Raw genomic sequence first — 24,478 nt, 5'->3', positions numbered from 1 at the left:
CTATGCATTATCCCCCCCCCCCTCCCTACCAAATAATATATAAATTACGTTAGTGCATGCATTTTCCTTAAAAATGCGTGATTTCTCCATCATAGCAATCTTAATGTTACTCTGTGCATTCGGTTTGTTTTGTTTTCCAGTTTTACAATTTGGCCAATACGGGGAGAGGGGGTGGGTGGGTGAGGCAAACATGGTTATCCACGCCTTAGGTGCCTGTGCATCGAAAATTATATTGTATTCGCTCATATAAATATCGAATACTGACCATTCGTGTTCATTAAAGTGATATTTTATAAAGTTACTTAACTCATATTTTACCACAATCTTTTTTTATACATTCTGTACCCTCCCATATGCTTTGCTTTCTAACAGGAATCTTCGTTTGAGAATAAACATGATTAAATCAACTCGCTCGTGATAATCAACGTTCAATATTACCATCCTATAAAATGTTTATCGTTTTTGGTATATTTCATATATTTTCAAGGGATTTAAACTGGTACATGTATCATATTTGCAGATTTTAGCAACACCCGCTTTAAACTGGATCTCCGCGCGTTTTTCACTGTTTAAGAGGACCAGTTTAGATGATGATAAAGAAGTTACCACTGCATAACATGAAATTACTACGGCATATAAAGAATTGACCACTTCAAATAACGAATTAACAACGACATATAATTATTTACCACCTCATATAGAGATGTTACCACTGCATAGCATGATTTTAAAATATATATATTAATTTTACTTTATAATATAATGATGTTAGTACTGAACATAATAAATTTTTCACTTCATGTAAAGGTGTCGCACTGAATGAAATGAACTTGCTACTACACATACATTGTGTTTCATTTAATGTAAAGATTGCAATCTCACACAAACTATGTTTATAAATGTATATATTGAACTTAAGAGGGCTGGGTGGTCGTGGCAATTTTAAACTATATTGATCTCCTTTAGAAGAAGAGCTCAATATAAAGATATACAAAAATGATCAAATTTTAAAACTAAAATGTATGATTTTTTTTTCTTTGCCAAATGATAGTTGACAGCTTAAGATATCATATCTGAAAAAAAATAAGTTATATCTGATGGTTAATTTGTTGACCCCCCAGCCTCCTTAATATCACATCATAGAAATATTTCACTACATATAATGATTTTACAGCATAATGTAACGATACTATCACTTCATTACATTATTTAACCACTACATATAATGATGTTGCCACTATCTATAATGATAAAACCGCTGCATTTAATAAAGTTATCACTGGGTATAATGATTTTACTACTATATATAATGATTTCACCACTTTATATAAAGGTTATACCACCTCATATAATATGAAAGTGACCTTCAGGCAGCTATGGCATTCCATAGTTATCCCTGGAACTTTGCAATAAGCGTGTTTTTTTCTGTATCACAGTTGGAGAAAAGTAATTTACATTTCCAATGTCACTTCTTTGCTAACAACACAAAGTTCCTGGGTGAAATCTTTGGATCAAAAACTGGCAGCGCTAGAGATGATATACCTGGAAGAAAAAACAGAGAACTATATATAACTTCTGACAATTTGTAACTGTGTTAAAGTCTAACCATGGACACAATTCGTGTATATTCCGACAATGTAAAGCTACAATTTATCCAGCAACCACAGCTGGCATTGACTGAATAATGGTTACCTAATTAACTATAGCGATTTTTGTGGTCAATGCTGAAATATAGCTTCATCCTTTCTAACATCTTTAAAAATGTTGTGATGTCATATTTTGTTCATTGCTTAAGCAATGGTGTCATATTTTCATCTGCAGAAGTATGCCTAAAGAACAAGGTACAGTTTCAATACCAATCTGGTCCTGTATTTTTCAAAAATATGAAAGCGATGAAAGAAATTATAATTCGTCTTTTCTGAAATGTTGAAACTTCATGCGCTAAGATCAAACAAATCATTTTTCTCATTTGACTTCATAAATGCTAATTTTTTTTCTTTAAAAAAATTCTTTTTTCTTAAAAAGTTGCAGAAGACATCAATTCTCTGTGAAATTTTCTTTCAGATAATATAGACCACATGCATCGCCCACAAAGATTTTGAAAAGTGTGATTTTTCAAAGAAATTTACACAAAATATCTGAATATTGAAGTGGGCTACAGCTGTGGACACTATCTTCTCAAGGAAAATACCCCCTGGAATGAGTCATTTTGAGGCTTTTTCTGCTTAAAACTTAGAAAAATACAAAATTAATGACATCATATTTCTAGTATGGTACTCTTTCATGCCATATTTTTTCATGAATTATCACACTCATATACTCAACTCCTATTTATGCCGATTTCAACACTTTTTGAAAACATTAAATTTTTAGGGATCAATAAGGCCAAAATCGTACCTTCTTCTTTGTAAAAAAAATAGCTTGTTTTGGAGGTCAAATTAAAAAATGTTGCAGGGTAAACAAAATATAGGATAAGGCTGGCCTCGTTTTCTTTCATGTAAGTATACAGATTTAAGTACACCTGTCTATCTGTTTGTCTGTATACACACTGACCTTGTTCATATAAGTACAGCTTTCCGTCTGTAAAGACACTGACCTTGTTCATATAAGTACATCTGTCTGTCTGTTTAGAAACTGACTTTGTTCATATAAGTACATCTGTCTGTCTGTCTGTCTGTCTGTCTGTCTGTATAGATACTGCCCTTGTTTATATAATTACATCTATCTGTCTGTCTGTCTGTATAGACACTGGCCTTGTTCATATAAGTACACTTGTCTGTCTGTACAACACTTACATGTACATAAGTACACTTTTTTGTCTGTATGCCTGTCTGTTTAGAAACTGACCTTGTTCATATCTGCATACTTGTCTGTCTGTACAAACACTTACATGTACATAAGTACAGCTTTTTGTCTGTCTGCCTGTCTGTTTAGAAACTGACCTTGTTCATATATGTACACTTGTCTGTCTGTACAACACTTACATGTACATAAATACAGCTTTTAGTCTGTCTGCCTGTCTGTTTAGAAACTGACCTTGTTCATATATTTATACTTGTCTGTCTGTACAAACACTTACATGTTCATAAGTACAGCTTTTTGTTTGTCTGCCTGTCTGTTTAGAAACTGACCTTGTTCATATATGTACACTTGTCTGTCTGTACAAACACTTACATGTACATTAGTACAGCTTTTTGTCTGTCTGTCTGTTTAGAAACTGACCTCGTTTATATATGTACAAGTCTCAGTTTCTGTCTGACTTTTTAAAAACTAACCTTGTTCATATATGTCTGTCTGTCTGTCTGTCTGTCTGTTTAGAAACTGACCTTGCTCATATAAGTACATCTGTCTGTCTGTTTAGAAACCGACCTTGTTCATATGAGTACATCTGTCTGTCTGTCTGTTTAGAAACTGACCTTGTTTATATAAGTACATCTGTCTGTCTGTCTGTCTGTTTAGAAACTGACCTTGCTCATATAAGTACATCTGTCTGTCTGTCTGTCTGTCTATTTAGAAACTACCTTGTTCATACAGGTACATCTGTCTGTCTAGTAACAGCAAGGACTCCACTACTGGACTCAGACTCAGGCGGAGGGTGTAAAATGCCACTACTTGTCTCCACTCTTTTAGGCGTTCTGTGGCTCCCTCCAGAATTTCCTCTGGCACCTCACAGTTAAGACCAAATCTCTGCAATCCAAGACTAACATATCTGTAAAAATAAAATATCATTCAGTAAATTCTAATATTTTTTTAAAAGGTAAACAAAAAAAGGTCCTGAGTGGTACTTGAATTTGAAAAAAAAAAAACCTTACTGTTTGAATGTCAGTTTTTCAGCTTTTCTAATGGTCAGTTTCTGTTCCCCGGTTACAAAATCAGGTTTTATATGTAGAATTATCCACTGTAAGGCTGCTCTGTAGCAGTGTAACCTCAGAGATGGTGGGTTATCTAGGAAATTAGATGATAAATGCTGATAGAGACTTAAGGAGGTTTCAGAGATTAGATCTCTGCTCTCTGAAGTGTTCTTTTCTATAATTATAACAATTTTCTATGAAAACATGTAGATAAGAATGACATTGAATTTATTCAAAAAGTATTTTATAAACAAAATATGAACAAATTACTGTTAACTAACTATAATATGCTGAATTATTTATTCTAAAATCCCAAACATGAAACATGTCAAAGGTAATATGAACTAGCAAAACATGGCTTTTCCCACTTCAAAAAAATCAGCAAATGAAATAAGTATTATAAATCTGCAACAACAGACATCTTTGATATCACTGCTAACTGCTGTTAATGTTTACAGTATATATCACTGATTACTGCTGTAAAAGTGTACAGTATATATATCACTGCTTACTGCTGTTAATGTTTACAGAATATATCAATGCTTACTGCTGTTTATCATGTGTTTATGTTTACAGTATATATCACTGCCTACTGCTGTTAATGTTTACAGTAAATATCACTGATTACTGCTATGTAAGGCTGAATTACAATCTTGACCTGAACTTTGTTGAGTTTACCTTTCAACCTTTGAATGTATGAATCTGCAAAATGACAGGCCATCTCTCGAGCTTCATAACTTAGGACTGAGTGTGGTAAACTGGAGACGAAATTACTCATAGGGTAGCCAACAGGGTCTGTCTTAGTGTTCCTGATCACGTACAGAAAACAAACAACATAATGATATATCAATGTTATGTAGTATTCTGAAGATCAAATTGAATAAAGATAACATTGTTAAGTACATATTCAAAACACAAACATAATAAATATTATAATTTACTTGTCTGAGTTATCAATCTTCATTACAAATGAACAGAATCATAGCCAAAAGTACAGACGCATGACAGAAAAGGTTAATTTCATCAAAGAAGATGGGTGAATAAGCCAACAAAAATGTCTATGGATCAACAACTGAGAAAGTGAATTTAACAAGGGTCATATCATATCACAAACAAGACTTAAGTGTCGCTTCTTGATATGAACTATGTGGTGAAGTGGTTAGTGTGTCAGTGTCTATGAAAGGTAACTGATTTTTGAGATTTTTATAGATTTAGTTCAAATCCTCAAAAATCCTTAATTTGTTTTTACCACAGAATAATTTTATTGCGAAAATTTTTCCAGAGAAAAACTTACTTTGTAATAATTTTATACATTTTCATAATTAACACTCTGTTCTAAATACTAAATCCAGAAATTTTTAAAATTTGATTTTTATACATTTGAAGCTATATAGTCATTTTTACACTTTGTTCGCCCATCCTCTTTTATCTAAAATATAATGCCTTAGCTTACTCAGATAAACAGAGATCACAAACACAAACAAGCACAAGGATTACCCTCAACTTTTTACATAAATATTGTCTTAAAATCACAAAGCAGAGAAATGAGTAAACAGATAAGAACAGTGACATATAGGCCATTTTATATTAAAGCAAAACTGTTATTCAGGAAAATAGACATGCACATATAAGTACATTGATAACATTCAAAACAAACATATAAAATTTAACAATTCTTACTGTGGAGTAGACATTTTCATGTAACAGCAGCCAACAGATGCCAGTCCTGCTATATCTGGACAGGAAGTGAAAACTCTAAGCATTGTGGGAGTTAAATCCCCGCAGGCATGGAGCCCAGTGAGGAGAAAGTGCTGTCTGGTTGGAGTGTCCTCTCTGTGGAATTCTTCAGTCTCACTGTTTAGAACCTCACATTCCTGATTAATTTTGGTGTCCTGGTGTTTATCACATTGACATGAATCAACCATTGCCTGTTCTCCAGTCAAATGATTGTTTAAATGGCTTGAATTACTATCACATGAACTAAATGACTTGGAATGTGAGCATTTTTCACAATTTTCACAGAAATTGTTTTTACTGGACAAACTTAAATAATTCTTGCTCGAAATGTGCACACCCAAAATTCCATGACTTTGACCTGTTTTAGGAGAAGTCAAGAATGCATCTTGATCATCACAGTCCATATCAGTACATGTGGAGCTATTTGTCAGTTTTGGTTTTTTGTTAGATTCTCTACAACAGCTCTCTACATTTTGCTTTTCATCTACTGATTCAGATTGCATCTTATTTATATTGAGCCCATGTTCTGATTCACAATGGCTGCTGACATTACTCCTATTGAAAGATTTCTGAACAATGTCTATGAACTTCCCCTGTGTAGTGTCTGTTGTGATGTAACAAGTCACATGACATGGAAGCTCAGCCTCACTTTCAGTCTCTGTGTGACCTTTTACCTGCATAACCAATCAAAGCTTTAATTATTGATATGTAAGGAAGAGGCATACAACCAAATTTATTCCTAAATAATGACATATAACAACACAATACACATGGTGAAAGCACAAGATTTAGGGATAGAAAGTAAAATAATTGCACCTATAGTGTGGACAAATTGTAATTACATAAGTTACTCACATCACAGCAAGTTTCTAACTAATGATAATTTCTTCATATTTACATTTGCTGTTTTTCTACTAAGCCAACTGTGAAATTGATTTGAAAACCATTTTTGTGTATACTCTTGCATAGAAATATACACAGTGAAACTAGCGCTAAGTGAGGCTACTGAGACGATAATAAAATGTAACGATATAGGGCACTGAGAAATTCAAATATTAAGTATATTCTGGTGCTTTTAAACTTTTAAAATGTAATATAAAGTATGTTTTTAAGTTAAGTGTGAATTAAGCTAGCGCTTCATGAAATATGCCTACATGACAAGTCCGTGTGATTTACACACCAATATCTCACACAAAACTTATAAACATTCCTTAAATATTTACATTTCCAATAATATGCCAATTCATTTTCTCATGAACTACTATGCCATTGGATATACAAATTTGAATCTACATTACCTGAGGATGCTTTTATTTCATTATGACCGATCAAGGCTTTGCTGTTCTTGAGAATAAGATTTTTTAAGATTTTTCATATGTACTCCTATGTAAAACTTTGATCGTCCACTGTGGCCCCTCCCTACCCCTGGGGGTCATGATTCGAACAAATTTGAATCTCACTATCTGACGATGCTTCCATATAAACATGACCAATCATGGCTTTGTTTTTCTTGAGAAGAAGATTTTTAAAGATTTTCCCTATGTATTCATATGCTAAACTTTGATCACCCACTGTGGCCCCAACCTACCCCTGGGGGTCATGATTTGAAGAAATTTGAATCTATATTACCTGACGATGCTTCCACATAAGTTTCATATTTTCTAGAACAGTGGTTCTTGAGAAGAAGATTTTTAAATAATGCCATAAATTTTTCACAAATTCGTAATTATCCCCCTTTGAAGAAGACCTGGCCCTTCATTTGAACAAATTTGAATCCCCTTTACCATATGATACTTTGTGGTAAGTTTGGCTGAAATTGGCCCAGTGGTTCTTAAGAAGAAAATGAAAAAGTTTACAATGATGACAACAAGGACCACAGACAAAAGACAAATTTCAATCAGAAAAGCTCACTTGAGCCTTTGGCTCAAGTGAGCTAAAAATTCATGAAGTACATGAACTACAATACCTAATGCTGGCATATTTATAATAACAACTGAATGTGCTTCATGAAAAATGCTGGCCTGAGTTTCATGTCCTCATGAATTTTCAAAAATTAAATTCATTTCTTATTGAGGAAAGTGTATGTACAGAAAGTGCTAAATTAAACTGAGTTAAATCTGCACAAAAAATACAATGCACATGGCTGCTAAGGCTGGCATCATCTTGGTGTTTATCGGTAATTTCAAACTATGAGTTAATTTATTGTATTTAAATAAGGAAACTTTTGGTATCATAAACTAAAAGAAAGTGCTTACCTTTGAGATCTGTCTGTGAGCATCTCTAGCCAAAAAAAAAAAAACCAACAACAAATAACTCATTCAGTTTCTGACATAATTATTCATATAAATAAGACCAGACTCTGCAGAATTAAACCATCACAATCACTTATAAATAGAAAACTGAAGGAAAACATAAATATCAAGATAGGTGAAGGATTGTCTCTAAATGTAATGTAAGGAGAAAAATGGAGGGTATAGATTAGTACATGTAATGGAGGGTATAGATTAGTACATGTAATGGAGAGTATAGATTAGTACATGTGATGGAGGGTATAGATTAGTACATGTAATGGAGGGTATAGATTAGTACATGTAATGGAGGGTATAGATTAGTACATGTAATGGAGGGTATAGATTAGTACATGTAATGGAGGGTATAGATTAGTACATGTAATGGAGGGTATAGATTAGTACATGTAATGGAGGGTATAGATTAGTACATGTGATGGAGGGTATAGATTAGTACATGTAATGGAGGGTATAGATTAGTACATGTAATGGAGGGTATAGATTAGTACATGTAATGGAGGGTATAGATTAGTACATGTAATGGAGGGTATAGATTAGTACATGTAATGGAGGGTATAGATTAGTACATGTAATGGAGGGTATAGATTAGTACATGTAATGGAGGGTATAGATTAGTACATGTAATGGAGGGTATAGATTAGTACATGTAATGGAGGGTATAGATTAGTACATGTAATGGAGGGTATAGATTAGTACATGTAATGGAGGGTATAGATTAGTACATGTAATGGAGGGTATAGATTAGTACATGTAACGGAGGATATAGATTAGTACATGTAATGGAGGGTATAGATTAGTACATGTAATGGAGGGTATAGATTAGTACATGTAATGGAGGGTATAGATTAGTACATGTAATGGAGGGTATAGATTAGTACATGTAATGGAGGGTATAGATTAGTACATGTAATGGAGGGTATAGATTAGTACATGTAATGGAGGGTATAGATTAGTACATGTAATGGAGGGTATAGATTAGTACATGTAATGGAGGATATAGATTAGTACATGTGATGGAGGATATAGATTAGTACATGTAATGGAGGGTATAGATTAGTACATGTGATGGAGGGTATAGATTAGTACATGTAATGGAGGGTATAGATTAGTACATGTAATGGAGGATATAGATTAGTACATGTGATGGAGGGTATAGATTAGTACATGTAACGGAGGATATAGATTAGTACATGTAACGGAGGATATAGATTAGTACATGTGATGGAGGGTATAGATTAGTACATGTAATGGAGGGTATAGATTAGTACATGTAACGGAGGATATAGATTAGTACATGTAACGGAGGATATAGATTAGTACATGTGATGGAGGGTATAGATTAGTACATGTAATGGAGGGTATAGATTAGTACATGTAATGGAGGATATAGATTAGTACATGTAACGGAGGATATAGATTAGTACATGTGATGGAGGGTATAGATTAGTACATGTAATGGAGGGTATAGATTAGTACATGTAATGGAGGATATAGATTAGTACATGTAATGGAGGGTATAGATTAGTACATGTAATGGAGGATATAGATTAGTACATGTAACGGAGGATATAGATTAGTACATGTGATGGAGGATATAGATTAGTACATGTAACGGAGGATATAGATTAGTACATGTAATGGAGGATATAGATTAGTACATGTGATGGAGGGTATAGATTAGTACATGTAATGGAGGGTATAGATTAGCACATGTAATGGAGGGTATAGATTAGCACATGTAATGGAGGGTATAGATTAGTACATGTAATGGAGGGTATAGATTAGTACATGTAATGGAGGGTATAGATTAGTACATGTAATGGAGGGTATAGATTAGTACATGTAATTCTACCATAAGTCTACATCAGTGTACTACATGTATATGACTGTTTGTACTTTGAACAGACCATGAATTACCGGGGTATTGAAATATGAAGTGATTGCTTATGGACCTGAGAAACTATTTCTATACGGTCTTTGGTCTTAAATCACAGTTCTGTCCCACACGGCCTTAATTTCTAGTCCTAATGTGTTACATGATAAATGTAGAGCAACTTCTTAAAAAAAATACCTGCCTTGATTTTTAAATAAACCTGAACTTTTAATACATGCAATGCAAATTTGTTAATTCGTAGGCTTCACATTCTGGACAAAATTTATGATGAACAGAAATTATAAATGCAAATAGTCATTTATATCATTTATTTATCCTAGTTATGCATTTCTGCAAAGCAGAGACAAGGTCTCTCAATCTATCATTTTCAATTCTAGTAATGCTTTTTCAGTCATAAACTCTTCCCTTCATTTCTGTTTCGATGGTCCTCTTTATGTGCCCTTTGGTCTTCCGGGCTTCCTCTTTCCAGGTAGAATCAATTTCACGGCTCTTCTTATTATACTCTTTATATCAAGTCCAAGTACATTTCAGTAATCTGGATGCCTCACTATTCCAAATAAACTGCTCAAGGATACATGCCTTCAGCCGAACAAAGCTATATTTAACTATATTAACATTTTACACTAACCTGTCATATTTTTGTGCTTTGGGGGCATGGCAACCTTCTGCCTCCACTGTTGTCACCTTGAACCCATGCTGAAAGGTCAACAACCTTGACAAATGACCTTGACCTGCTCCCACATCCACAATGTGCTCACAGTTACAAGCATTTCCAAGAACCTTTAAAGTCTAAAAAATTGAGATCAAATCTGTTGAAAAAAAACATTATCAATATCACTAACTGTTAAAATAATAATAATAATAATAATAATAATAAAACTTTATTTAAAGACGGTAACCTGGTTAGTGCATGCACTATTCTTCCCCAGGGCCTTCTATATATCAATTACAAAGATAAACAAGTACACATGTAAATATCCAATTCAACATAAATCAGATATAGTCTTAAGGAATTACAATCACAAAATTATGAATAGAGTGTCCATGTCTGGTAATATGTACATACAACTAACAATCACATTGTAGATAGGATATCAAAATCTTACTGTGCTCAAATAATTGTACGACAGCTGATAATGTAATTTTCTACATTACACTTAAATGCTCGTAGAGATTGAGAGAGTCTTATGTGCTGGGGAAGTTTATTCCATAGGTGCACACCTGAGTACTGAAAAGAGGTCTTGAATAAGTTTGTACAGAACTTAGGTAATTTAAGGTCATAATTAGTTTCAGATCGCAGGTTATAAGAGGCTGAGGAGTGAAATTCAAATAAATTACAAAGATATTCGGGAGTCATTCCGCTGAAAATTTTGTATAATAATATGTATTTGTATAGATCAACTAGCTCATAAACTGTTAACCATCCAAGTTTCTCAAACAGTGGTTTAGAAGAAGAATCAGGACTTGCGTCAAGAATAATCCTGGCTGCCCTTTTTTGTAATTTAAATAGTCTACCCATGTCCTGCTTGGGGGCATTACCCCAAATAGTTAAACAATAGTTAATAGATGGTAGAATATAAGCATTGTAATATAGTTTTCTGGTATGTAGGGGAAGAAATTTTTTTATCTTACGTAGAGTAAATAACTTATAGTTTATGGTTTTACAAACTGAATCAATATGATTTGCATACTGTAACTTATCATCAATATGTACACCAAGAAGTTTCTCAGTTTCAACCATTTCAATTGTTTTGTCTGAGGCATAAAGTTGTAAATTTGGATTATCTAGTTTTGATTTTCTTTGCTGTGTCCCCATTAGCATACATTTTGTTTTGTCTACATTTAATACCATTTGGTTGTGAGCACACCATTTCTCAATCTCGTAAAGATCTGAATTTAGTGTATTTTCTAAACATCTTGCATTATGATTATCAGAATACAGAGTTACATCATCAGCAAACATATCAATATTTGAATTGTTTACATGTAATGGCAGGTCATTTATGTACAATAAAAATAAAAGTGGACCCAAAATTGAGCCCTGTGGTACTCCTGCTGTGAAGGGTAGAATATTGGAGACACATGTTCCAAATTTAACACACTGGGTCCTGTCGTAAAGATATGACTTAAACCACTTTATAGCTGTATGGTCAAATTTGTAATGGGTTAATTTCTTTAGAAGAATATTATGATTCACCAAATCAAATGCTTTACTAAAATCTATAAATGTAATACCGATTAGTTCACCATGATCCATTGCATTAAGCCAACTTTCTGTTAGTTTTGTAAGTGAAGTTTGACACGAATGGAGTTCTCTAAACCCCGACTGGGATTGTGTTAGTAGATTAAATTCATTAGTGAAATTTTGTATTAGCTTAGCTACATGTTTTTCTATCAATTTAGATATAGTCGGTAGAATAGAAATTGGACGATAATTATTCGGGTCAGCTTTGTCACCCTTCTTAAAAATAGGTGTTACTTTGGCTTGTTTTAAATTTGTCGGGAAAATACCACTTACTATGCTAGCGTTAATAAGATGAGTTATAGGTTTACATATATATTTAGATGCGACTTTCAAAAGACGCGGTCCAATAAAGTCAACGCCAGCTGATTTATTGATATTAAGAGAATTTAACATGTTAAAAACTTCACTTTCCTCAATTAGATGAATACTAAAAAAGGTTTCATCATCAAGCTTAGACCTAACAAAATTACGTAATATATTTGGATCATACTCATGTTTCAGCATGCTGAGAATTGCTTGATATGAAAGTCACCAAAAATTTCATCGCATTTAGGTTTGTAATTGATTGATACCGAGCTTTCCACCACAATATGAGAAAGATTGTGAAAGAGCTAAATCCACGAAGGGGCTAAATCGGCCCAGTCATCAAAATAAATGAAACTTTCTCACATGAAACTCTAAGATTTGAATGTTGTAAAACAATTTGTTTTTTAACAATATTTTTTCTGGTTTTCTTTTTACATTCGTTTAAATTTGGTATTGTTTTCCTTATTAATACTATCACGTCATTACGTTGACGTTACATACTTTTACGTCATGACGTTGACATTTTGTATAAGAAAGTAACATATGTACGTTAATTGAATAAAAATAACCAATATAGGCTCTTCTTTAAAATTTTGGGAAAATTTTACTATGAATTTTTCAAGAAGTTTTGAAAACTTTTGGTTTATTTTTTAATTAAAGCTATTTGTACTCTAAAGAAATGCCAAATATTTGTTATATACAACATTTGTCTGGTTTTATCGTTGATACATGTAACACGTTTTAAATGATAATAAGAGACACGTTAAGCTGAAAACAAATACAACGTGTTAATCCGTCATATTTGAGTAAAACTGAATTAATGGAGTAAAATATATACTATAGTAGCCATGGGTAAGGATTTTATCATTCTTAAATGTGTTATTGTATGGTCATACGGCGTCAAAACAAAAAATAGACGTTTTTTTCAGAAAATGCACAAGTACTCTTTAATAACAAAAACATGAAATTAAAATGAAAAGTTGCATTAAAAATGAATACGTTTGAAGTTACCATCTATTTTATTGTCAATTTGAGAATTTCGTTGCACTTCCGTAATTTAAGGCATTTCCCGGACATTTGAAATGAAATTGTAGTTCATACATGTAAAACACGTAAGATAGTGATGTTTGACGGTAATCCTGCGCACCACAGATTGACAGGAAAGAAGCCACCACAGACTTTTAAACAAGAGTGATGCAAAGCATCAAATCGGCCGCAAAAAAATTAAAGAGTCCTACGAAAACACAAGATTATCGAAGTATTTGAATTTCAAAACGGAACCTGAAGTTAAAAAAAAACAAGATAAACGGAAATGGCAGTATACCACTTTACTCAATGTAAATTACTTAATCAAAATAAAGTTCACTAATTATGATAATATGTTATATCATCAAAGAGAAACGTTTTTTTTTATATACCCACAATAGGTATGAAAAGAGATTTCAGATGACAAAATCGATCGAATTAATTATTGCTAACTAATCGTTTTCTTATCATATTATCATATCTTACACACTCCCATTTTGGGGAGTACCTATTAAAAACCCCTTTAATAAAATCGTAAAGTAATGATTACCCGGTGAGAAGTGAAAATTAAATTGAAACATAACAACAACTAAGACTTTCATATAGTTCAAAGCCAGTTTTAACATTTTACTGATAATTTTCAAATATTTAAAATAACATTTCGTTTCTCCATCTGCAATTTCTAACACAACTACAAATAGATAGGCGATAATGAGTACAGAAGACGATAAAATAATCATAATATCGGATACATATTGCATTTATGAGATTTTTGACTTGGACGTCCTCGGATCGTTACTCTTTGTAATTAAACAAAAATATATGAAAAACAGCTACTGGCAGTAGTAAATGGCAATCATTACAGACCGTCTAAAAAAATTATAGACCATATGTCGAGCGACATATTACCATACCCCCCCCCCCCCCTCCAAAAAAAAATCATGTTCAAATGCCCGATCTATGAAGTTATATTCTATATAGATATCCTTTCAAAAAAAAAAAACAAAACAAAACAAAAAATATGATAGACAGGCAAAAATAGCAGTTATATCCGTTAATAATAATAATAATACAGTGTTTTAGTAAAAAAAAAAATAGGATTTTCGAGTTTGCACAATTTTCCTTTTTTTTTTTCTTTTTTGCTTGTCAAGTTTTTTCAGGTAAGTTGGAAATATTTTCCTCGGGTTTGCCCCCCCTTTCAAAAACGATGCTACGTCACTGATGAATTTACACATTACATGTACATGTATAAACATGCTTGCTAATCTTGGTTGCCCTCTCTCCTTTGGGCCTGTTACATTTAAGCGGAGTAACTCAAAATAGAAAGAGATAGCAAGTAGCCTCCCTTTGACATTTTTTTCATGTGTTGGCTAGGTCACAGCATGCATGCGATACTGAAATTACTCAAAACTATAAAGAGTTGTCACTGCCTTGGTAGTAATTTATTCGTTTATACAATGTAGGACATTTTTCTTATAGAGGCCTATCACAAAAATTACAAAAATCAATCTATTGTTTATTTGATCTGTCAACTCGAATTTTCTAGGTTCAATACTTCGTAACAATGAAATTTCAATGAAATTTTATTCAATCAGCATTATTCACAACTATGTATAAATGTCATTCAAAATATTTGTTTATAAAAAGGACATGGGAATTATGACATAAAAATAACCAATGACTAAAAACTGCATTCTATTTATCTCTTTTTTAACAAAATTTATGTTAAAAGGTCTCGGATCCGTAAAGGTTTTCACTAATAATTATTAATTAATCTTTTGTCTTAAAATGTCACTGGCGATTTCTGAAACGCATGTTGGGTATGGGTTATAATTATAATACATATATAGGCCTAGTTATCGTGGCCGCGTGGATATATTTCAGGATAATAGACTCTAAATTGCGGAACATTAACCATTTGTATGCTGTCGATGCAGACTTCACGACATTAATGTTTTGTAAGGTAGCAAAAAAAAAATCATTATAAATACGTCTTGGTAGTTGACTCCGATGTAAATTGTTTAATATTCTAGGCTATTCCGACACGGCCATTCAGGAGAAAATAAAGATGTAGCCTACATGTTTCTAGGGTGATCTCCCTTTGATTACATAGTGACCATGGTGACGAAGAGACGGGAGATGGAAAACAAATTCAAAACATAAATAAATAGGCTGTCAGAGGAAAAGAGAACACATTATTATTTTTTTTTTAACATTTCAGCATAATGATGAGTTATAGATCAACTTCTTGAAGGAAAACTCTTGGGGTCAGGACTAAGGCACGTAGTACACAAAATGTCGGCATTATGGCATCTACACACAGTCATGCTTAGCAAGAATTTTTCGTACTTTTTTGCACCACAACACAAAATAACTTATAATAAATATAACATTCGCATTTCGAAACTTTTTAATATTTACAAAAACAATATAGAATCTTTTTCTTTTCTATTAATGTAGGGTAATCCCCGCTATTTTCACAGTGCGAGTCGGTGCAAAGGTATTTGAATCGAACGAAAAGTATTAATTTCGATGTGGCCACACCCCTCGAACAAAATAAAAATATACTTTATTTATTCATAATTTAATCCTCTTTTCAATGGTATAAATTTTATTTTGTTCGAAGGGTGTGGCCACAGCAAAAATTTTAACCAAAGACGAAAAAAATGCTTTATTTTGATAAAAACTAGCAAAGTGCACGTGTTTAGACGTTTTCTGTACAAATATGACGTCATCAAATAAAAAAATTGGCATAAACTTTTTAAGTTTGATACCCAAGGATAATATTTCTATTGTTAATTTTCTTCTTCCCCTAAGTTTAATTTTCCTGAAAAAATAGGCCGATTTAGCCCCTTCGTGGATTTAGCTCTTTAACAAAATGTTTGTAATGTGTAAAGAATATTGCATATAGCACTTGCTTCTAAAGCCATGAAATAAGTGATTAATTATTCCTTGATCCCTCAACAAATCAATATGTGAGTAATCATTGAAGCACAATCTAATTGTAGCACAGTAAGCTAGTTTTACCTTCCCCAGACTTCTGATTTCGTGAAGTTTCTTTGGTTTTACATGCTTTCTGAGATACTCATTGTAGGACCTGTCCGGATTTGTGACTGGTTGAGGAACCAAGCTGATTTTTTTCTGATCTGAAAATACAATGGAGTCCTTATCAATTTTATTGTTTGATAAGAATAAAAGTGGCAGCTTTAGAAAGAAAATATTGTTTGCTGGGTTTTTTTTGTGAAACAAAATTTTTGTCTCACCTTGTCCATGTCTCTGCAAGTAAAGTTTTAACAAGTCTTGCACTTTGACCTCTTGTTGTGACCTTGGTAGTGAGTAAGTACGTGTGCACTGTCTGAAGGCCAGAAGTGAGAGAGGCCAAACCTTGGATACTGGGCTGAAATAAGGATTTTTTTTATTCAAAGTCTTGTTTTACTTCCTTGACTAGTGCAAATTTTTAGTGCTTTTGTGTTTTTGAATTTTTTCCCTATCAGGTCATTTATGGTAAGGCTTTTTTTTTATCTTTTAAACTGAAACAAATGCAGGTATGGGTCTCTGTAGTCAGAGCTAATGAGCAAATTATTTCATTTTGATTCAGGTAAAGTTAAGACAAAAAGGTATAATGACTCTTAATTCTTTTTTTTTCATTTTACCTCTCTGAGCTCATAAATTTCAGAAACATCATGTAAATTAAATTCGGATCTAGAAAATAAGTAATTATTATAATAGTACATGTTTGTTCTTCTTAGGTAGAGGGCTTTTTATTCTCCCTGATTGGACAGGACAAACATCCAACAACATAAATGTACATTATATCAGGGACCTATATACTAACGGGATAGACAATTCCTTCAGCACCATGTTTATTTACCCAAAACGTCACACACAACACTGCAAGTTTTTCAAACTATGTTTTTTCCCAGTAAAAAGCTTGTTTTCTGATTAATGTAATCTGATCTTTTTGTGTATCAAAATGGATTTTAAATAAATTTTAAAGCACATACTAGTAATATAAAATAATTTAGATATTAAGGAAACAACCACCAAAGTACAGCCAATCAGGGGCACCCACTGATTTTCAAATAAACGTAATTACTACTAAGATAAGGAGTAAAAACAGTGCTAACAACAAATCTCGAATAATTTTTTGATAGACAAATTAAGGTTTTATTCTGAAATATTTGATAGCAAAAGAGATATAGTAGTATTTAATTAAAATTGACTTACGAAATCCCACAACTTACGAGATATCGCAGGCTTGCGAGAGTTATCTATCCCGTTAGTATATAGGTTTCTGATTATATACACTTTCTTCAATGGGTGGTTCTATAGCTCTCCGGTCATCCATCCCATTTTATTCAGACCAGCAAGCTACAGATCTGCAGCTATGTTGTAACTTAGTTTTATTTTTGTTGTTGTTGTTGTTTTTCATTCAGGAAGTTCTAATACAAAAACAAGATCTTCACAATTTTCACCTTTCATCTGTCAACAGCCACACCAGTTCTGTAGGTTCTGTGTTAAGCAGGGATTCTGTCCACAATGAGGGGAGTTTATCCCAGTGATTCTGGGTGAAGTAATCCTACAAAACAAACACTGTAAATTTCACAAAGATAAATACATATATATACCTATCAGCACTTTGTCAACAGTGAAGTACAAACAGGTCTGGTACAATCACTAAATTTAGCAACGTAGCTTGAATTACCTACACAGCTTTATTAACCTACTTGAAGTAGCTTTATTTAGCTACGAAATCATTCTTTTTTTTTAAAATTACAAGTACAGTTGTGTCTCTTTCATCACAAATTTGGAATCAAAGTTCTAAAAATTCATACAGGGACCTATATACTAAAACCTGATTCCTATTTGCATTTTTTTTTTTATAAAAAGCAAGACTGTGAAAACTTGCATTGAAATAGCTAAATGAAGCTTCCTCAAGTAGCTAAATAAACCTACGGTAGGTAAATCAAGGTACGTGGCTAAATGTAATGATTGTACTGGACCTTGTATTGTAATTTACCGATACATAGGCGTCCACAATCCATGTATAAATTGACAAAAATTCCGTCAGCTTGGTGATATACTGCTGAATAGAATCTATGGAATCTTTGTCAAACAGCATCAAGACTGCTTTCAATTTATATTAACACTATTCCACCATTCAGGCCAGTCACCATTGCGTAGCAAAACTTGAGAAAACTCGGAATAAAAAATATAATTTTTTTGAAGGTCGATCCCGATGTGAAAAAGAGGAACAAATCTTATTCCGTGGTGGGGTGTCTTTGTTGTTTTTATTTATTTATAAGGTTTAGTTACGACAACAAAGAAGGGGTCAAGCAGCCTTTAATGAAATTTTCATATTTAGACTACAGCCAGGCTCGTAGTGTCAGGAATTTTTTTTTTTAAAGTAACCTTTTACTGTTGAAAACGTGCATTGAAAGGGAAAGGGCGATGTCGAAAAATACGATATGGATATATAAAGCGCCATTTTCACAAAATAAGAGAAATAGACATTGTTAATACCGAGTCATTTAAGCCAGCAAATCTTGTTTTCCAAGCCATGAAGATAAAACTTATCACGAAGCAAAAATGGTTATTTTTGACATTCATAACTATCTAGATTTTATCACATTAATTTTTAGTTTATAAAATTCAAATACAAGAAATAGTCTGATTAAATTATTTTTGGGTATAGTCGTGTACTTATTTTAATTTTCAAATAAAAATCAGTAAGCGACACAAGTATGAATGGGATCATGTGAACACAAACCTCCGATTGAAGCTGACGACATGGCTGTACTTTACACAGCATTGAAGCGTTCGATCTAGATGACGCGAGTGATCTTCAAAATTTAACAAGGTGTTTCTCGATTTTCTGATACATTTTTGCAACCGAGGCAGAGAGAATTTGAGAGAACTGAAAAAAAACATGAGTTCCGGCGCAAATAAATATGTGACATTAAGGAACCACTCTACACAAATCACTTGGGAGATTCTACAGATACTGATGAAAATCCGGGTGGGCGGTTGTACACATATGCCAGATGTCTTTTATCAAGGACCCTATAATACGACCGATTTTTAACATAATTAAGACTGTTTTCAAAATATTAAATGATAAAATAATAATTATATATGTCAAGAATATAATTGTGTTTCAGTTGTTAGAAATTTAAATTCCCGATTAAAAACCCTTTAAGGGACCCGACCCTCTGACAAGAGGGATAACTTTCAAAGTAAAAAAAAAATCTTAATATTACTCATAGTTTATTTTACCAGAGTGTAATTATTTAGACCTTTGAGTAGTCAATTATTAGTCCTTATTTTCCTTCTTGTCATTGTCTACTCCTGTGTTCATTACGTTCTAGACAAGTTATCTATAACATTTATGTCGTAGACAAGTTGCCATAGCAGTTATGTTGTAGACAAGTTACCTATAGCAGTAATATTGTAGACAAGTTACCTATAGCCGTTATGTTGTAGACAAGTTACCTACAGCCGTTTTGTTGTTGACAAGTTACCCATTGCAGTTATTTCAAAGTTTCTGGTGTCAGAAATTTGTTGTATTATTCCAATAGGAGATTATTACTGAATACTGATTGCGACCCCTTATTCGCTGAAACATTTTTTGTATTTTTCTGTACCAGAATTTATTTAAAAACTTCTACTTTAAAAGAAAGAAAAGCCTCTTGCTGTTGTCTTCAATTCAATTTTTAGATATATCGACGTTGTTTTATAAATTAACAATATTTCTTTTCATTCCTACGTTGATTCGATATATTCTTTAAACTCGAAAAGAAAAGAAACCAGTCTGACACATCTCTTCGATATTTTGATTTTGTACTAGAAAAAGATGTAACCGTAACCTTACAAAAAATTTTGACAAACGTGATGATTTCAATTTTTCTATCTCAACTTCCCTTATTTCTGTAGCAATATACCATAATATTTCCATTTCTATTTGTTTTCTCTGTGATGACTCTTTGAAAAGAAGTTGAGTTGATTTCTTGATCATTGCAACCGAGGCAGAGACATCAACGATAGTTGGAAACGTGGGACAATTTATGCATAACGGGCTTCGCCCGTTATGCAAATTATCCCACGTTTCCAACTATCGTTGATGCCCTGGCATACTATACTAACTAGATAGTGATTCCTTAAATCACCTGCATATGGAGTTTATATCCCGGTGGATTCGATACACAAGAGCATACTCTCTATACGAACAATTTCTTAAACGATACAAGCTTTTGACAAATAAGATGATGATACAAGAAGATAAACAAATTTTATATGGCCGACGCAATGACCTTGTCGGCAAAGACAATTTATCGTTCAGTACAATATTTACTGACGTTTTCACACAAATTTTTAGGTCATAATTTTCTTACTAAATTGTCTGCAGATATTTTCGTTTGCCCAGTTATGACAAGGAGCACACGGAGGGTTTGACATGTGTTGCTAACTTCTCCATGACACTTGATCCCTCCACATATGTTTTCAGAGGCTCGTACTTACTCATTCACCCACTGGTATTGTTTCAATGGACTTTTGAGGTTGTTCTTCAATCATTAAAAATGTATGCGCTGTAGGGTTGGGACTACTTAGTAGACAAATTCTCAAGGTGATATCCGCTGCCGTGTTAAGGTCCCCTGCTCTTACTTGTTTGTGTAAACATCGGTCCTGAATATACCACCGTACCATCGTAATATCTCTAATGGATAGACAATGTAATCAATGTGTATGGAATGGAGTAAGAAACAAAAGGCATTGCGTGATGGAAGATTTAATTGCCGTATTGCAGAAGGAAAAGTGAAAGGAAACATCCAAATGGAAGTTCTCTAGTAAAATATACGACTTGTCCACTTCTCGGTGCAAGTACTTATCAATTTTGAAATGCTGCAACTATTATGGACGTATCATCTAATAACTGACATATAAAATTGTGAACAACAAAACCTTAAGATGTATCACAAAAATGAATTGTTCTTTTTTTATTTTGCATATCTTGATTCCATTCAATATTTCTATAATTTCAAAGAACTGATATAGATTTGTAAGATATGATTACATGTATATATTTACATTTGCTGTGTTTTTCTACTAAGCAAACTGTGAAATTGATTTGAATGCCATTTTCGTGTATACTCACGCGTAGAAACTCGCGCCAAAGTGACGTCACAATGAGCTACAGAGACGCTAAAAAATGTAACGATAAAAGGCAGCGAATAATTGAGTGTATTTTTGGTGCTTTTGAACCTTTAGAATGTAAAATGTAAATATGAGGAATGTTTTTAAGTTTAATGTGAATTATTGGTGTGTAAATCACACAGACTTGCACGTAGGTATATTTTCCATGAAGCGCTACCGCTCTTCATGAAATATGCCTACGTGACAAGTCTGTGTGATTTACACACCAATAACTCATACAAACCTTAAAAACATTCCTTAAATAACCTTGGTGATGCATACAATTAAATAAATATGGTAAAAAGTAAATGCAAGCAACATCAACAAACTTTCATAAATTATACAGTTAATTATAAACTCTAACAAGAAATACTATAGTTTACTATAGATAACTATAGTAAATCAAAGTGTCAAAGTTATCACTATAGTAAATCAAAGATTTCAAAGTGATCACTATATAGTGTCAAAGTAATCACTATAGTAAATCAATGTTCTCAAAGTGATCACTGTAGTGTAATAGTTATCACTATAGTAAATCAAAGTTTTCATCATAGTAAATCAAAGTTTTCATAGTGATCACTGTAGTAAATCAAAGTTTTCATAGTTATTTCTTAGTAAATCAAAGTGGCAAAGTTATCACTTTAGTAAATCAAAGTGTCAAAGTTATCACTATAGTAAACCAAAGTTTTCACAGTGTCAAAGTTATCACTACAGTAAACTATAGTTAGTATAGTATTTTTTTTGTTAGGGAAGACATTGCATCATTTTCAAAAACGAAGTCTTTCCTTTGTCAATAAGAATATAAGAAAAAAATAACAATTGTCTTTTCTTACAAGAATTATCTTTATCTTTATTATTTTTCTAATTTTTAACAGATTTCTTGTCTTCACTGTGTCACTTGTTAAACAGTTTTTGTCATTTAATAAGCATGAATAAACTTCACAAGATGGACAGTGCATAGAAACCAAATTAAGTGGCATTTGAATTATAATTATTTCATTCATCTAATTTATGTCACATGCATTTGCTCGTCTTTGCTAACCATGGATTTCTGATCGGCAAGTCTTCTCACAAACCCTTGGCCAATCATGTTAATTGCCCATTATGTAAAGTTAAACAAAAATGCGTCTTTGTCTACCATTTATCACTAAAAGAATTCTTAAAACTGTCAGAAAAGGTTGTTTCTTTGGAAATCTTAAATTTGTACACTTCATAAGCCTGACGTGACGTGGGAATTGACGGTTTTTAATCATAAACACTAAACATGGAAATCCATTAGCTTAATTATTTTCAAAGGCAAGATGCCTGGTTAGATACTATTAACGTGTTGAAATATTTAAAAATATTTTAATATGGCTTCTTTGAATTTTCTGAAATTAAATCGTGAATTAATCATTTCTTTCAGGCCTTTTTCTTGTAATTCAGAGGCATTAAATAAAAAAATGTTGATTGAATTCACCACTGTCTCCCTGGTCCCCGATTCCACCTCTGATGGCTCTACATATTATTGTTTTGTTTAAAGGGACTTTGTGAATAATCGTTATCTTCACATTTTATAATTGTTTCTTTTTTGTCTGTAAAACATCAAACAGCAGATTTGGTGATTAAACCAGAGACACTAATATTGACGAGGGCTTTTCACAAAGGATTCATTTTTTTTATTTGTCATTGAAAAATCTACATCATAAAAGATCATCCTTAACATTCCCTAGATAAAAAAAAAAAAGTCCGTTAAGTCTTGTCAGTTTATTTACCGTTCGACCCAACTGACAGGTCATATTTGCTAACAAAGTAAACAAGGTAACGGCCATAAAATTATTTACGAAATGCTGGCATAAAATGAGGTTGTTGAAATCCCTGTTACATCAATGTATCTGTTAATAGCCTGCCTCGGTTAAAAATTGAGCACACTCCGAGCATGCTCGTGAGTATCGAATAAGTTTGGAGATGTAAACAGCATATGCAGGTGATATTGGGGTATAACTTTATAAATACGGAAAGTTGAAGATCGAAAAGTGTAAAAGGGAAAGATAACGAACAGTGTTCGGTCTCAAAATATGTTAAGAGGGCAATAAACATGGACCCTTGGAAATTCCAGAGGTTGGATCAGGTGCCTTGGAGGTGTGAGCATCCCCTGTTGACCGGTCAGACCCACCGTGAGCCCTATGTATTGAAAAGATAGACGGAACTATCTGTAGTCAATTCAGAACAGAAATAAAGGCCTAACAATTGGTATAGAACAAGTCAGCAAAAATACGTGCCAATGATGGCTTATATTTGCTAACAAGGTCATAATAAAGACTATTAAATTTACGGAATGCTGACTTAAAACGAGGCTGTTGAAATCCCTGTAACATCAACTTATCAGTGAGTAGCCTGTCTCGCTTCAAAAATTGATCGTACTCTGAGCAAGCGTTTGAGTAGCGAATTAGTTGGGCGACATAAACACCACATGCGGGTGATAGCTGAATATTACTACATAAATAAGGAAAGTTGACGACGGAAAATCTATCGTTTATCATAGAATAACAACATAAATGTCAATGAGGAACTCCAGCATCCTTTTAATATCAACTTTAGAGCACACTAGTCAAATTGAGAATTTTTATTAGGTTACATGTTACAAATGATGGTGATTAATCATAGAACATAAACATAGAAAGCAACAGATATCAATGAATTTTATTTTTTTCTAAATAGGGACGATTTGTCTGCATGAAAACAGGTCGAGACTACTTAGATGGCTTCAGCATAAATTTGCATTTTGAATGAGATAACTGTGTCCTTAACCTATTGACATATTAGTTGAATCAGTTGCAATGCATCATGGGCTTCTACAAACTTCAGTACAAGCACTTTTTATTGTTTTTAGAAATAAGAGAACAATTTTAATTGTACCTTGCAAACTCAATTATGATTC

At 32.9% G+C, this 24,478-nt stretch overlaps 1 protein-coding gene across 1 annotated transcript; it reads right to left on the bottom strand.

Annotated features, from left to right (window-relative positions):
* Positions 1-843: 843 nt before the first annotated feature.
* On the bottom strand, positions 844-18,527 carry LOC133199077 (methyltransferase-like protein 25B). The gene is made up of 11 exons (XM_061334962.1): positions 18,389-18,527; positions 17,844-17,947; positions 16,632-16,765; positions 16,396-16,514; positions 10,420-10,580; positions 7,844-7,868; positions 5,532-6,262; positions 4,530-4,660; positions 3,813-3,945; positions 3,522-3,709; positions 844-1,542 (listed from the first exon to the last, which is right to left on the bottom strand). Exons 1-11 carry the CDS (start codon positions 18,488-18,490, stop codon positions 1,466-1,468), a joined length of 1,905 nt encoding a protein of 634 aa, XP_061190946.1. The 5' UTR covers positions 18,491-18,527; the 3' UTR covers positions 844-1,465.
* Positions 18,528-24,478: the final 5,951 nt, after the last annotated feature.

Source organism: Saccostrea echinata, unplaced genomic scaffold (assembly GCF_033153115.1).
Source record: "Saccostrea echinata isolate AGI-Se365-2 ecotype Australia unplaced genomic scaffold, CSIRO_AGI_Sech_v1 ptg000033l, whole genome shotgun sequence".
NCBI lineage: Eukaryota > Metazoa > Mollusca > Bivalvia > Ostreida > Ostreidae > Saccostrea > Saccostrea echinata.
This window is presented reverse-complemented; position numbering and strand designations above follow the sequence as displayed.

Excerpts from the sequence above, each read along its gene's own strand:
- LOC133199077 (XM_061334962.1), bottom strand. The coding sequence starts at position 18,490 with ATGCTGTTTGACAAAGATTCCATAGATTCTATTCAGCAGTATATCACC. Across the intron at positions 7,869-10,419 it reads AAAGCACAAAAATATGACAG|AGATGCTCACAGACAGATCT; the intron begins GTTAGTGTAAAA and ends TTTTTTGGCTAG. Across the intron at positions 1,543-3,521 it reads GATGTACCTGTATGAACAAG|GTATATCATCTCTAGCGCTG; the intron begins GTAGTTTCTAAA and ends TTTTTCTTCCAG.